The sequence below is a fragment of the Salarias fasciatus genome, chromosome 4 (assembly GCF_902148845.1).
Source record: "Salarias fasciatus chromosome 4, fSalaFa1.1, whole genome shotgun sequence".
Lineage (NCBI taxonomy): Eukaryota > Metazoa > Chordata > Actinopteri > Blenniiformes > Blenniidae > Salarias > Salarias fasciatus.
Window position 1 is genome coordinate 18,286,635 of NC_043748.1, and position 12,063 is coordinate 18,298,697.

At 45.0% G+C, this 12,063-nt stretch overlaps 1 protein-coding gene across 1 annotated transcript; it reads left to right on the forward strand.

Annotated features, from left to right (window-relative positions):
- The first annotated feature begins 3,212 nt into the window (after positions 1-3,212).
- LOC115386869 (extracellular serine/threonine protein kinase FAM20C-like) lies at positions 3,213-11,017 on the forward strand. Its single transcript, XM_030089316.1, has 10 exons — positions 3,213-3,748; positions 4,494-4,672; positions 6,719-6,797; positions 7,002-7,094; positions 7,651-7,766; positions 7,895-8,075; positions 9,742-9,851; positions 9,987-10,068; positions 10,578-10,637; positions 10,777-11,017. Exons 1-10 carry the CDS (start codon positions 3,213-3,215, stop codon positions 11,015-11,017), a joined length of 1,677 nt encoding a protein of 558 aa, XP_029945176.1.
- Positions 11,018-12,063: the final 1,046 nt, after the last annotated feature.

The window sequence follows — 12,063 nt, forward strand, 5'->3', positions numbered from 1 at the left end:
AACACCTCCTGGAGAGCGTCCGCCCCGGGGATTGGATGACGTCAGTCGATCTCACGGATGCCTACTTCCACATCCCCATTCTGAGGAGGCACAGGACCTTCCTCCGGTTCATCATGGGAGACGGGTATTTTCAATATAACTGGCTCCCCTTCGGCTACTCTCTCGCTCCTTGCACCTTCACCAAGTGTGTCGAGGCCGCGCTGGAGCCCCTCCGTCGTCATGGTCTAAGGATTCTCACCTACATCGACGACTGGCTGATACTAGCGCCCTCTTATCAGGAGGCAGTGGAGCATACGGCCCAGGTCCTACACCACATCGAGCTCCTGGGGTTCACGGTGAACCGGGACAAGAGTGAGCTCACCCCAGCTCAGCTGATGGCTTACCTGGGGCTAGAGCTGAATGCTCTCACCATGACGACCCATCTCTCCCAAGAGAGACGAGCCCCTCTCCTGTCGACCCTAAGGTCCCTGATAGCGGTGCCCGTAGCCTGGGTCCGCCTGATCAGGACTGTTCTGGGACTGATGGCCTTGGCCCACCCTGTGGTTCGGTTGGGCCTTCTGCACATGCGCAGGCTCCAACTGTGGTTCTGTTGCCTCCGCCTCATGGGGAAGTTGGACGGACACAGAAAGGTCTCGATCCCCCCCCAGGCATGCCAGGATCTCCTCTTCTGGATGGATCCTGCTCTCCTTATGCAGGGAGTTCCCATGGGTTGCGTGTTGCATCACGTCGAGGTGTTCACGGATGCATCTCTCGCAGGATGGGGGGGCACCCTAGGCCACCTCGTGGTGGGCGGTACCTGGGACTCCACGCCCATTCACATCAATGTGCTGGAAATGACGGCGATGCAGCGGGTCCTGCTCCATTTCCAAGCCAGGCTGCAGGGCAGCCATGTGCTTCTCAGGTTGGACAACACCACGGTGGTGGCGTACCTGAACAGGCAGGGGGGACGCGGTGCCCACTCTGGTTCTCGCTCAGGTCGTCAGACAGACCCCCTCTAGGGGTAGACGCCTTTGCACACAGAAGCTGGCCTCTGGGCCTCCTGTATGCGTTCCGTCCGACCCGCCTTTTAGCCCTGTTGCTGCGCAGGGTGAGGGTGCAGAACCTCCACGTGATTGTGGTGGCCCCAGACACCCTGAGCGCCTGGTGGTTCCCGGACCTAATCCAGTTGGCAGTCAGACACCCATGGCTGATCCCCGACGGGCCCGACGCCTTACTGCAGGCAGGGGGAGCCCTCCAGTCCCGCCCTGTCCTGGGCAGGAGGCTCTTTGCTTGGAAGCTGAGAGGGTGAGATTATTGGAACTAGATCTTCCCCCAGCGCTGGTTTCCACCATCCAGAGTGCCAGGGCCCCCTCTACTGTCAAGGCCTACAAGACCGCTTTCTCACCTTTAAGGCTGCTCTCCTCTTGGTGCTGGCATCCGCCAAGAGAGCTGGGGATCTCTGCGCTCTGTTGGTCCATCCCTCCTGCATGGTGTTCAGTCAGCATGGGGGCTTAGTGCACCTTTGGCCTAACGCGGCCTTTCATCGCAAGGTGATCACTTCGGACTCCCAGTCGAGAGTGATCCGGATCAGTGCACTTGGCTCCCTGCCTGGCTCATCTGGGGATGACCCTCGGCAGTGGTTGCTGTGTTTGGTCAGGGCTCTACATTGTTACGTTGAGCGCACAACTGTCTTTCGCACCACGGACCAGCTATTTGTGAGATTCGGGACCAGGGGGCGTGGAGCCCCGCTGTCCTCCCAGCGTCTCGCCCACTGGGTGGGGGGCGCTATTGCGGCGGCCTACGAGGTGCTGAATCGCCCGCCTCCGGCGGTGATTCGCGCTCATTCCACACGGAGCATGGCGGCTTCTGCGGCCCTGTGCAGAGGTGTCACAGTGGGTGACATCTGCCAGGCTGCCTCCTGGGCGTCCGTGTCCACCTTTGTGTGTTCATATCTGATGGAGATGTGCACAGACACTGTGGCCATGTCAGTTTTCAGCGAGAACAGGAGTTCTGTCGCTTAACTGTGTTGGCTCTCGTCCAGTCCGGCTTCTGCTTCCCCGGGGGGGATCCGGACCGGGTGTGGTTTGCCGCCCGCCGTTATGATTTGTGTCGGCAGCCGGCGTGTGTGTGCGCCGTTGTTACGGTGCTTGGACACGTTGCGGGCAGCGCCTCGGTGCGAGGCTGCCTGCCCTAATGTTCTTGGAGGTTGTTGTGGCGGTGCTGGACGTACGGCCTGTTTACTTCCGTCTTTTTCTGCGCCAATCCTGTCAGCACGCCAGCTGGGAGTACATTCATCCCTACGGCCTCCGCCTTGGTGAGTACCAATAGCGAAGCCCGTAGGTGGGCTAAGCACTCACGAAGTAGAATTAGTAGTTACTAAACGTAACTCCAGTTCTACGAGTGTATGCGTGCCCACCTACCTGCTGGCCCAGCTGTCTTGCTTCCTTTTCTATGGCTGTTTTCAGAAGAAGGAAGAGCGTTGTGCGGCCGCTCATGATATACCCTCTGCGAGGGGTGTGGCAGTGTGCCAGCGCATGGCGAGGATTGGCGTGTCGTTTTCAGATTTTGTCTGAGTGATTGGCTGGCACCAGAGAGGAGTACCAATAGCGAAGCCAGTAAGGTGGGCACGCACACACTCGTAGAACTGGAGTTACGTTTAGTAACTACTGAGTTTTACTTTCTAGTTTCTATGGTAACAGCACAAAAAGCATAAAAGTTTTGACGGACTTGTTCTCTAGTTTACTGTAGCCATCAAAAACCTTTCAGATTGGTTGAGCCAGGTTAGTTTTTTTAAACAAGACTGAAATGCTTAATTCCCTCGTGAACAGCTGGGTCTCAGCACCACATGATTTTTACTTCATAGGTCGAGTAAATATTGTGTACGTATATACGTATCTGCTAGCGCTATGAAGGGATTTATCATGTATGCAGTCATTTTGTTATTCCCTGTATATAAATATCTAAAATAAAACAATGTTCAGCTCAATGCACAAGTCAAAAATTATCAAATCAAATCAAGCTTTATTTTTCTCATTTACTGGTATTTACAACTAAACAGTTCACTGTCATCCCAGGTCTGTCAGGTCTGTTTAAAGGATTAAAGTGTTATCGTTTCTCTTCATTGTGTAAGTATAGAGTGAATGTAATGCATCCAGTCTGAGCTGTTTTGTCATGATTAGCTGTAAAACACTGACACAGCTCCACTGTTTGTTTCTTCTTTCGATATCTCCAGCATGGTGAGCTGTAACCTGGGTCAATCCACTCGCTCCATCTATCTTGCTCTGGCATGTCTGTCCCTCGCACTCCATCTCGTCATAGCCTTTTTCTGCCTCTCAGTCCTCCAGAACGCTTGCGTCCCTCCCGCCTCCTCCTCCTCATCTCCCTGCGTTCCAAGAGCAGACGCTGAGCGCCGTCAGTCTGTCTCCCACTCCTCCTCCTCTCCTGCTGCCTCTTCCTCAAATAAACCGCCAGCGAGCCCCCGGAACGAGGAGCGGCGCGGACGACCTGCCAACACGTTGCATCACAAAGAGAGAGGCTCGTTCAGTGAGGTCACCCAGAAGGCAAAGCGACCGGCTGAAGCGCAGAGGGTCAAAGGTCACTCTAGGCTGGAAGCGCTTTTCAAACATCCGCTGTACAACTTGCCGCGTCCAGAGCCGCAAGAAGACGACTGGCTCCTGAGGGTGAAGAAAGACGAAGAGACAAGAGATGAGGGAAGTGAGGAAGAGGAGGAGGAGAGGGGCCAGGACCATGACGCCAGTAACAGTTACTGGTTAGTATGACAAATATGAGGGAAAGAGATCAATGGAGTTCAATTCATGAGCCATTGTTTTTTCTTATTTTCTTTATTCGCTCATGAGCAATACAGAACCAATACAATGCATTCAAGTCCTTTTTTTTTTTGTTCTACAGCATCAAATAGAGCACAGTCTTCTCACGGCACTGTTACATAGAAAAACTCAACAAGTACAGGAGATGGTGGACAAAGCCTGGGATTTTTATTTTTCAGAAAGGTTGAATTTCTTCCACGAGGCTTCTCTCCGCATGTTAACTTTTTCTGCCTCAGCCCCAGTGGTCAGGAGTCAGTGGGGAGACTTTACACCCTCTCAGGTGTTTGAGGAGACAAAACTCAAACTTAAGAAGCTGTTGAAAGTGCGCTCGCTCTCACTGCCCAGAGTAAAGCAAACACAGCCAGCGCGGCAGCAATGCAGCTTCAGTAACACACTCACGCTGCTGTAGCCAGCTGTGAAGACTTAAATCACTTGGACTAACAGTCACTGGCCTCCAATTTTTTTTACTCTCATTATGAAAAATGTCAACAAAGTCACAAGTAACACTGACTCTTCAGGCAGACCCTCTGGTAAACACACTGAGTTTATTTTCAGCTGCTAAAGTGCTCAACCAACACTTCAATAGATTTATACTTTTTTACCCCTGAAGTTTGTTTCAAACCTAAAAGTCAACTTTGGAAAAAACACTTGTTTGCCAGTTCTCTGTGTTGCTGTTTTCTCCTGAAGGAAGAGCACCAGCGAGGAAGAAGGCTATGACAAAGTTTCTTGGACGAGCGACGTCGAAACCCACCCTCCGTGGCTGCGCTTCCACCTGGGCATCTCTCGCTGGGAGCTGTACGACAGGAAGGATCCCAACCTGGCCCAGCTGACTCACTATTTGGCAACGCAGCGCATCCTCAGTGCTGGTGAGAGAGGGTTCAAAGGTCACACTGGAGTACAGGGGAAGAAAGTGGAGGATTGTGTGCAGAGGCGGGGCGTGACAACAGGCAAACCAGGCATTTTCCTGGGGCGACGGCTTTTAGGGGGGCCCCACTAGGTGCAAATTGTGTGCAAAAAAACTATTTTTTTTTGGTGTGTACGGATGGGGTGGGGACCCAATGAATTCCTTGCTTGGAGCCCCCAAGGACCCTTGCCCCACCACTGATTGTGTGTTATCGTTCTCTTCTTGAAAACTGCATCCTGAAGTGTCACACCGGTGAAATTGCTTTTAAGTGCCACACTAGAAAATCTCCAGCTTACATCATTTCTCCCTCACAAATGAAATGTATCTGTATTATCCCCATAAAAACAAAAACGAGAAAAGGAGCTGCATTGCTCCACACAGGGATTAAATGCAATAAGCCAGCTGAACTTATTACACCGACTGTTCAAGCAGTGGTGGTAGCGTTTCATAAAAGAGTGTACATTAGGATTCCTGTTGACACAGTTACAAAGTCGCTCCTCATTTCAGCTGCAATCTGTTAGTACAAACAAGCTCGACTGGGAGAGAGCCAGAGGCAAGACAAGACTGAAGTTCTCACTGCGTGAATACAGCAAACTGTGCCGGAGCTCATGTGTGGAACAGCGAGCGCTCCGTTCTTAAGAAAACACACGTACGTATAGATGATGACAGATCTCGATTGGCTCACACCCATGAATGTTAAAGAAAAAGAAAAGCACATTTAGGTAGCAGGAGTCAGCTGTTCTTTACTGAACCTCAAATCATTTTGGTCACGAGGTGAGAGCTTAAAAAAGTGGAAAATGTTAAAGCAGAAACTGATTGCTTGAAGTCTAAGAAGGACACACACACTCTGACACACACACAGCCCATTCAAGTAATACAAAGTGAAGTTTAATTAGAACCTTAACAGCAAGTGAAAGCACAGAAGTTCTGAGAATAATTTTGACATTTATTGCAGTAGGCGGCTGAAATTCAGAGCTAACGCTGTAATAGTTCCGTGAACAGAAACTTGCACTGCCTCAGCTCTGAAGTCCACACATGCAGTGAACACACATTAACAGACGCCTCCCCTTCTGCATGTACGACACACACACACACACACACACACACACACACGTACAAACATGAAGCATCTCTACATGCTCATTTCTCCTCATCTCAGGAATCCTCTCCCCACACTGAATAATTCATTAATATTAGTGTTGTACGGTACAGATTAAGCATTAATCTACAACTGATTTCTTTTTCTTACTGTCATCATTTTTTTATGTTTAATTGCACCACAGCATTGTAGCCTAATATGTAGGATTTTTTTTTCAACTATTCAAAAGGAAAAAGAGGAATAAAGCCAATAGAATTTGAGTTTATTGCTCAGATTATTTCTGTTTACGTGACTTGCCTGATAATCGTGTACAGAAAATATCAAAGCAGCCTATTGTGTGAAAGTGAGGCAGCCTGTTCTGAACTCCAGCACATAAAAGGGAATGAAAACATGCTTTGATTTTATTCATTCACCCCGGGTAGTTATCTGAAATGTGAGTCAGGTGGATCAGAAAGAAAGAAATCCCAAACTGTCCAATATGCAGCTCTGAGCAGTTCTAACAATGGTCAAACTCACTGATACACTAATAATCTCCTCAATAAAAGACGAAAGAACAAAACTGCCTCAAAATATTCTGGATTTCAAACAATGTGGAAATGTCATTCTCAAATGAGGACAGGTTTTATTCATCAGACAATTACATTCAAGTATTTTATTCAGTTCCTTTTGTGCCCACTGAAGATGCTACTGGCAGAAAGTGGACGAACCGCAGAGATCAGCAAGGAAAAACTGTGATGTACAAACATAAAATATTCACAGTAATAGCATATATTCTTTATGCAATATGCAGCTCTGCAGTGTTACTTACAGATATATATAAAAAAAGGATTGGAAAACAGAAGGCTGAAGTTTGACATGTTCAGTATCAATACATTTTTAATGCACTCTCTGTATCCACTTCGTTTTCAGTCCAGAAGACAGGAGGAACCCAGCTGAAGCTGCTCATGTCATTCCCCAATTATGGACAAGCTCTGCTCAAACCTATGAAGTAAGATGGAGACAAAAAAAAAAGCTGACTGGAATATTAATGATTCACTGAAAAACATTTCCACACTCTTAGTGTCGAATCCCTTTTTCTTGTTGAGTTGCGTCAGGTGAGAGCGTTTGCCTGCAACAAGACGTGTGTCTGTGTGTGTGCGTGTGTGTGTGTGTGTGTGTGTGTGTGTGTGTGTGTGTGTGTTTTGCTGCACAGACAATCCAGGGATGCTGAGACAGACGTCAACCTCTTCTACTTCTCAGACTTCGAGAGACACAACGCAGAGATTTCTGCCTTCCACCTTGACAGGTACAAATGTTAAGACGCCTTGCCAGCAGGCAGCAGGTGTCCTTCAGAGTCGACACACAACTCTGTAACCAAGGGGCGCTCGTCTGCCTCTGGAGTCGCTCATTTATAAGGCTGAGCTATAATGTCTCTGAGTTACGAGTGGGAAGACATTTATCTGGAACAAAAGAAGAAGAAGTGTATAAATGAGTCTTGATATACAAGCAAAACAAGTCTGTGTGCATGTGCATGAGTGTGTGTGCGTGTGTGCGTGTGTGCCTGTGTGTGTTATCCCACTCACCCAGCTCACCTGTTTTACACAAACACTGTTGGCACAGATGTGGTTGAAAACCAGCTGCTGGTCCCACAGACAAATGAGTGAGATAAAAAGCAGCAGCCCAGCAGCAAAGTGGCAGCGTTAAAAACTTTTTTAACCTTTTAGAATTCAGACTGGCCAGCAGGGTGGACGACATCTGCACTGCTGCTGTGACTGCTTGTCAGCTAATTGTCTGAGTCTCACTGAAACACTGGGGTGTGTTTTGTGTGTCTGTTTTCATGTCTCTCTCTTGCTCCGCCCCAGATTGTTGGGCTTCAACAGGATCCCTCCAACGGTTGGTCGCCTCATCAATGTCACAACAGAGATCAGAGAGATCACCACTGACGACAGACTATCCCGGACCTTTTTTACTTCCCCTGGTGTGTGTGTGTATGTGTGTGTGTGTGTCAGAGTGTGCCACACATATCTCATGAGCCCTATATTTTTAAGAGTACAGAAAAAGATCAACTTTTACAAATTGAATCATTCTCTCTGTCTCCTCCTCCAGCTGGAAATGTGTGTTTCTACGGCCAGTGTGAGTACTACTGTTCAACAGAGCACCCAGTGTGTGGTCGACCGCATATGTTGGAGGTTTCGCTGGCCACCATGTTGCCGGATCTCAGCCTCGCTCCTCGCAGGTCCTGGAGGTCACCGTGGAGGCGATCCTACAGCCGCACCAAGCGGACGCAGTGAGTACATTTTACACCTTTTCAAGAACACAAAACCAAACATTTTGTGCTTTTAAGCAGATGTGCAACCATGTTTAAAGTTCATGTTGGTTAAAAACTACAGAATAATTTTGAAAATAGTTTCTCAAAGTTTTTCAAAATGTACCTTCTAAGTGGTAAGTTTTCAAACCACATTAGTAAGTGTCTAAGTATTGGTTTCCTGTTGCGGTCTGTAATAGTGATTCCTTTGTTAATTATTACTTATTAAATACACATGCCTCACCCAGTGATCTTGAATGCAAGTGTAGCTTAGTAACATGAACAACCTGCAAAAACTGGATTTGGCAGATCCTTTATCCTGTTACTGAAGGCATCACTTACGCTGAAATGTAACTGTTCTCATCCATCTGTGCTGCGATGCTTAAATCTGAACTGCTTTTGGTTTAAATGATGATTTCCCACTGCCCTCTGGGGGTTCCAGCATGAACTGCAGTACAACACAGTGGTAAACCAATGTGGCAATGATTCTGGGTGAGGATAAGGATGAAGAGTTAAAATTATTATTACATATGTGCAAGTAACAAAAACTCGTTTGCCATCCAATCCAGAAGTAGTACAACATGTAATACTAGTGACACCTGACCACAGTGTGATTGTCATACCAGACTGTAACACAGCTGGCCAGGATGCTCTCTGTCGCACAGTAGTAGAAGTTTTTGAGTATGATTGAGGATAGATGGTGCATCTTTGGTGTCCTCCAGAAAATGACAATGAAGATAACCTTTATGCTTAATTATACCGTTAATAAAACATGGGCATATTGTGTATTCATTGTTTAACATTCTGATGCTGATAGTTTGGTTATTGCACAGATTTGCTTAAACCAAAATATTGAATGTATCCAGTATCTACTGGGTATCAGCATCCAGTTAAAGGGACATTATGTAAAATTTGAGTAGACACTGCTGTGCATGAGGTGTCTATTGATTTTCCGTCAGTTTAGTTTAAAGTTAATACTTCCAAACAGTTTGAGCTCCTGTTGTTCACTATTCAATCTTAAAAGTTCTTGTTTATACAGGAGTGACTTCAAGTAAAAATGGAAAAGATTCATCAGGTTTTGGGTGTCTGTTTACGGTGCTTGGAGCCACTCAAAATGGAACTTCCTGAAAACACTCTGATTCTGTCTGCATGGAAATGGGGGAAATGCAGCATTTATTCAATACCTCTGTGTGAACAGACTTCGTTTTCAAAATGTTTTTGTGTGAACACAATTTTTATCTGAAATGAAAATGCAAAAATAATGTTTTTTACTTGAAACATTGTCTTGTAATCGGGACCTCAGGAAGACAACAGACGAGATTTACAAGACTGGATTGGTTAAAGTTGACTTTTTAGATTGCTGTAGGTACCTTAACACAGAGACACACAATGAATAACACAGATATTGCTGATTTCTATTAATTGTTCAGATTCAAAAGATTCCAGTTAAATACTTTGCATTCTGTATCTTTGAACTGTTCAAAAGCGAGCTGAATCACAAAGCACAAGCAAAGTCGCCTAACACAAAAGAAGTTTACACTGCAATTTATTATCTTTCCCCAGTTTAGTATCATGAAAAAGATCATTAACATAGAATTAAAGGTTAATAAATGTTTTGCCTCACTGCATTCCTCTCTGTTGTTTCCAGGTGGGAGAAAGATCCGGCTTACTGTGACACAGTGAAGCAGACGCCTCCTTACAGCCACGGCACCAGGCTGGTGGACCTCATAGACATGGCTGTGCTGGACTTCCTCATGAGTCAGTGAACGCAATCCTGTTTGAGACTGAATGGGGTCCATTTTTACAACAATATGAAAGAAGACACATATTCAGGTGCAGTCGAGAGCCATCTGTTTTAGGTAAAAAATGAAATGAAAAATCTTCCATTCAAAGGCAACATGGACAGACATCACTACGAGACGTTTGAGAAGTTTGGGAATGAGACGTTTCTGTTGCATCTGGATAACGGGCGAGCGTGAGTAGCTACACTTAATAAACTCCAATTCTGAGTTAATTTCTCCGTAAGATTTCAGTTTGATCAAAATATTCATACAAACAATCAATATTTGACCTTTATAAAGGAATAAAGAATGAAGACATTTCATCTGGACATGTTTTTGTTTTTTAATTCTTGTGAATGGGTCATGAGGGAACCCGAGATTGCTGTGGATGATAAGATTGTCAAGAAAAAATGATTTACCATTCAGACACAAGACATTCAACAATGCTTTACAGGGATATAAAGAAAATACAAGAAATAAAAGTTCTTTTAGAAAGGCGTTGAAAGGAGAATAACTGCAATTTTGAATGTTAAGAAACGAACAAGGTGCTCCATTGGAAATATGTGCTCAGACTTTCATTCATCTGACACACTAACGTGGAGCACATTGTTTGTATAATCCTGATGTATTATAAGAGCTAATAGCATTGGCTTGTCTTCTATGAATGATGTGAATAAAATAATTTTTGATGATATTTCTTTAGGTTTGGCCGGCACTCTCAGGATGAACCATCGATACTAATGCCTCTGAAACAATGTTGCAGGTAAACAAAGTGAAAAATGAGAGTTCACTGACTAATAATCACAATCAAACATTAACTTAATCCTGCAAGGTGTGATTAAAAATAATCACAAGAGAAGTTTCAAAGTCCAATATCTTGACACTCTCTCCCTCTATTGTAGGATTCGACGCTCCACCCTCCTACGCCTGCAACTCCTGTCCCTGCCTGACTTTCGTCTGAGTGATGTGATGCGGGAGTCTTTGGCTCAGGATCCTCTGGCAGATGTGGCCCCCCTCCTCTCTGAGCCACACCTCTCTGCTCTGGACCGGCGTCTCAAAAAAGTCCTGAAAGTGATTGCCACCTGTCAGGACTCACACGCTGATGTGATTTACAACGACCTGGTGGGAAATTATGAAGATTGACTTATCCTGGCTGAGGAAATTCTTGTTTGCATTAGTCATAGGTTTCAGACAATGCGAGGGAAAATATGCTACCATTGTTGAATATTTGTATTTATTTTGTTTCTGTGTATAAAGTCCTGTATATTGTAAAAAGGTGTCAAACTCACTTTACTTCAGGGACAACATATAGCATTTTATGTCACACGATAAACCTGAAATTTGAATAAAAGGGCTGGTTGAATAAAAGGTCATACACCTGACAAATAACTAAGGCTGGGGGACTGTGATGTGTTGACTTGTAAATGTGCATTTTAATTGTAGGTTGTTAACAATCAAAAATCTTTTGAAACTTATTTAATAGAGACAGTTTCAAACATTGAATGTTGACGTCTCTCAGCATAGAAAATTAAGCCGTTATAAGATAACCTATAACAGGTACCACTTTATTGCTTCTTATTTTCTCCAAACTAACTGTGATGAATTAATTATAATGATTAAAAAGTTGAGTTATTCATTTTGAATATGCTCCTTGTGCTTTTTCTCATTGTACTTAAATGGACAATAAATACTTAGATAGATAGATAGATAGATAGATAGATAGATAGATGGACGTCACTTTATGTAACTGTATACGATCCAGGAACAGCAAGGGAGTGACACCTCTCGGTTTATAACATTTTAACATTTCACAGTAGCAAAATCACGGCAATGTTTTCCATAAAACGTGTCTCAATTTAATAATACATTTTTTAGTACTAAAGAGGATGTAAAATATTTTGTGATGTATTAAGAAACTAAACTTCGTGAAGGGATACAACTCAGGAAACACGTAGTAGGAAATATGTGGCAGTGAACACTCTTGAGTTTGACTCTTTGACACGTTGGCAGCTTGGCGGACGTTGCCAGGTTGGGAGTATCCCAAGCGGTCTATGATTACAAGCCCAGCTGTATTCCGAAACGATCAAACATCTCAAATAGATATTTGTTGAATACAAAAACTAATAATATTTAATAATATAAAGATGTTAACAAGAATTACAGGTATTTTGTCTTTTAATTTAATAGAG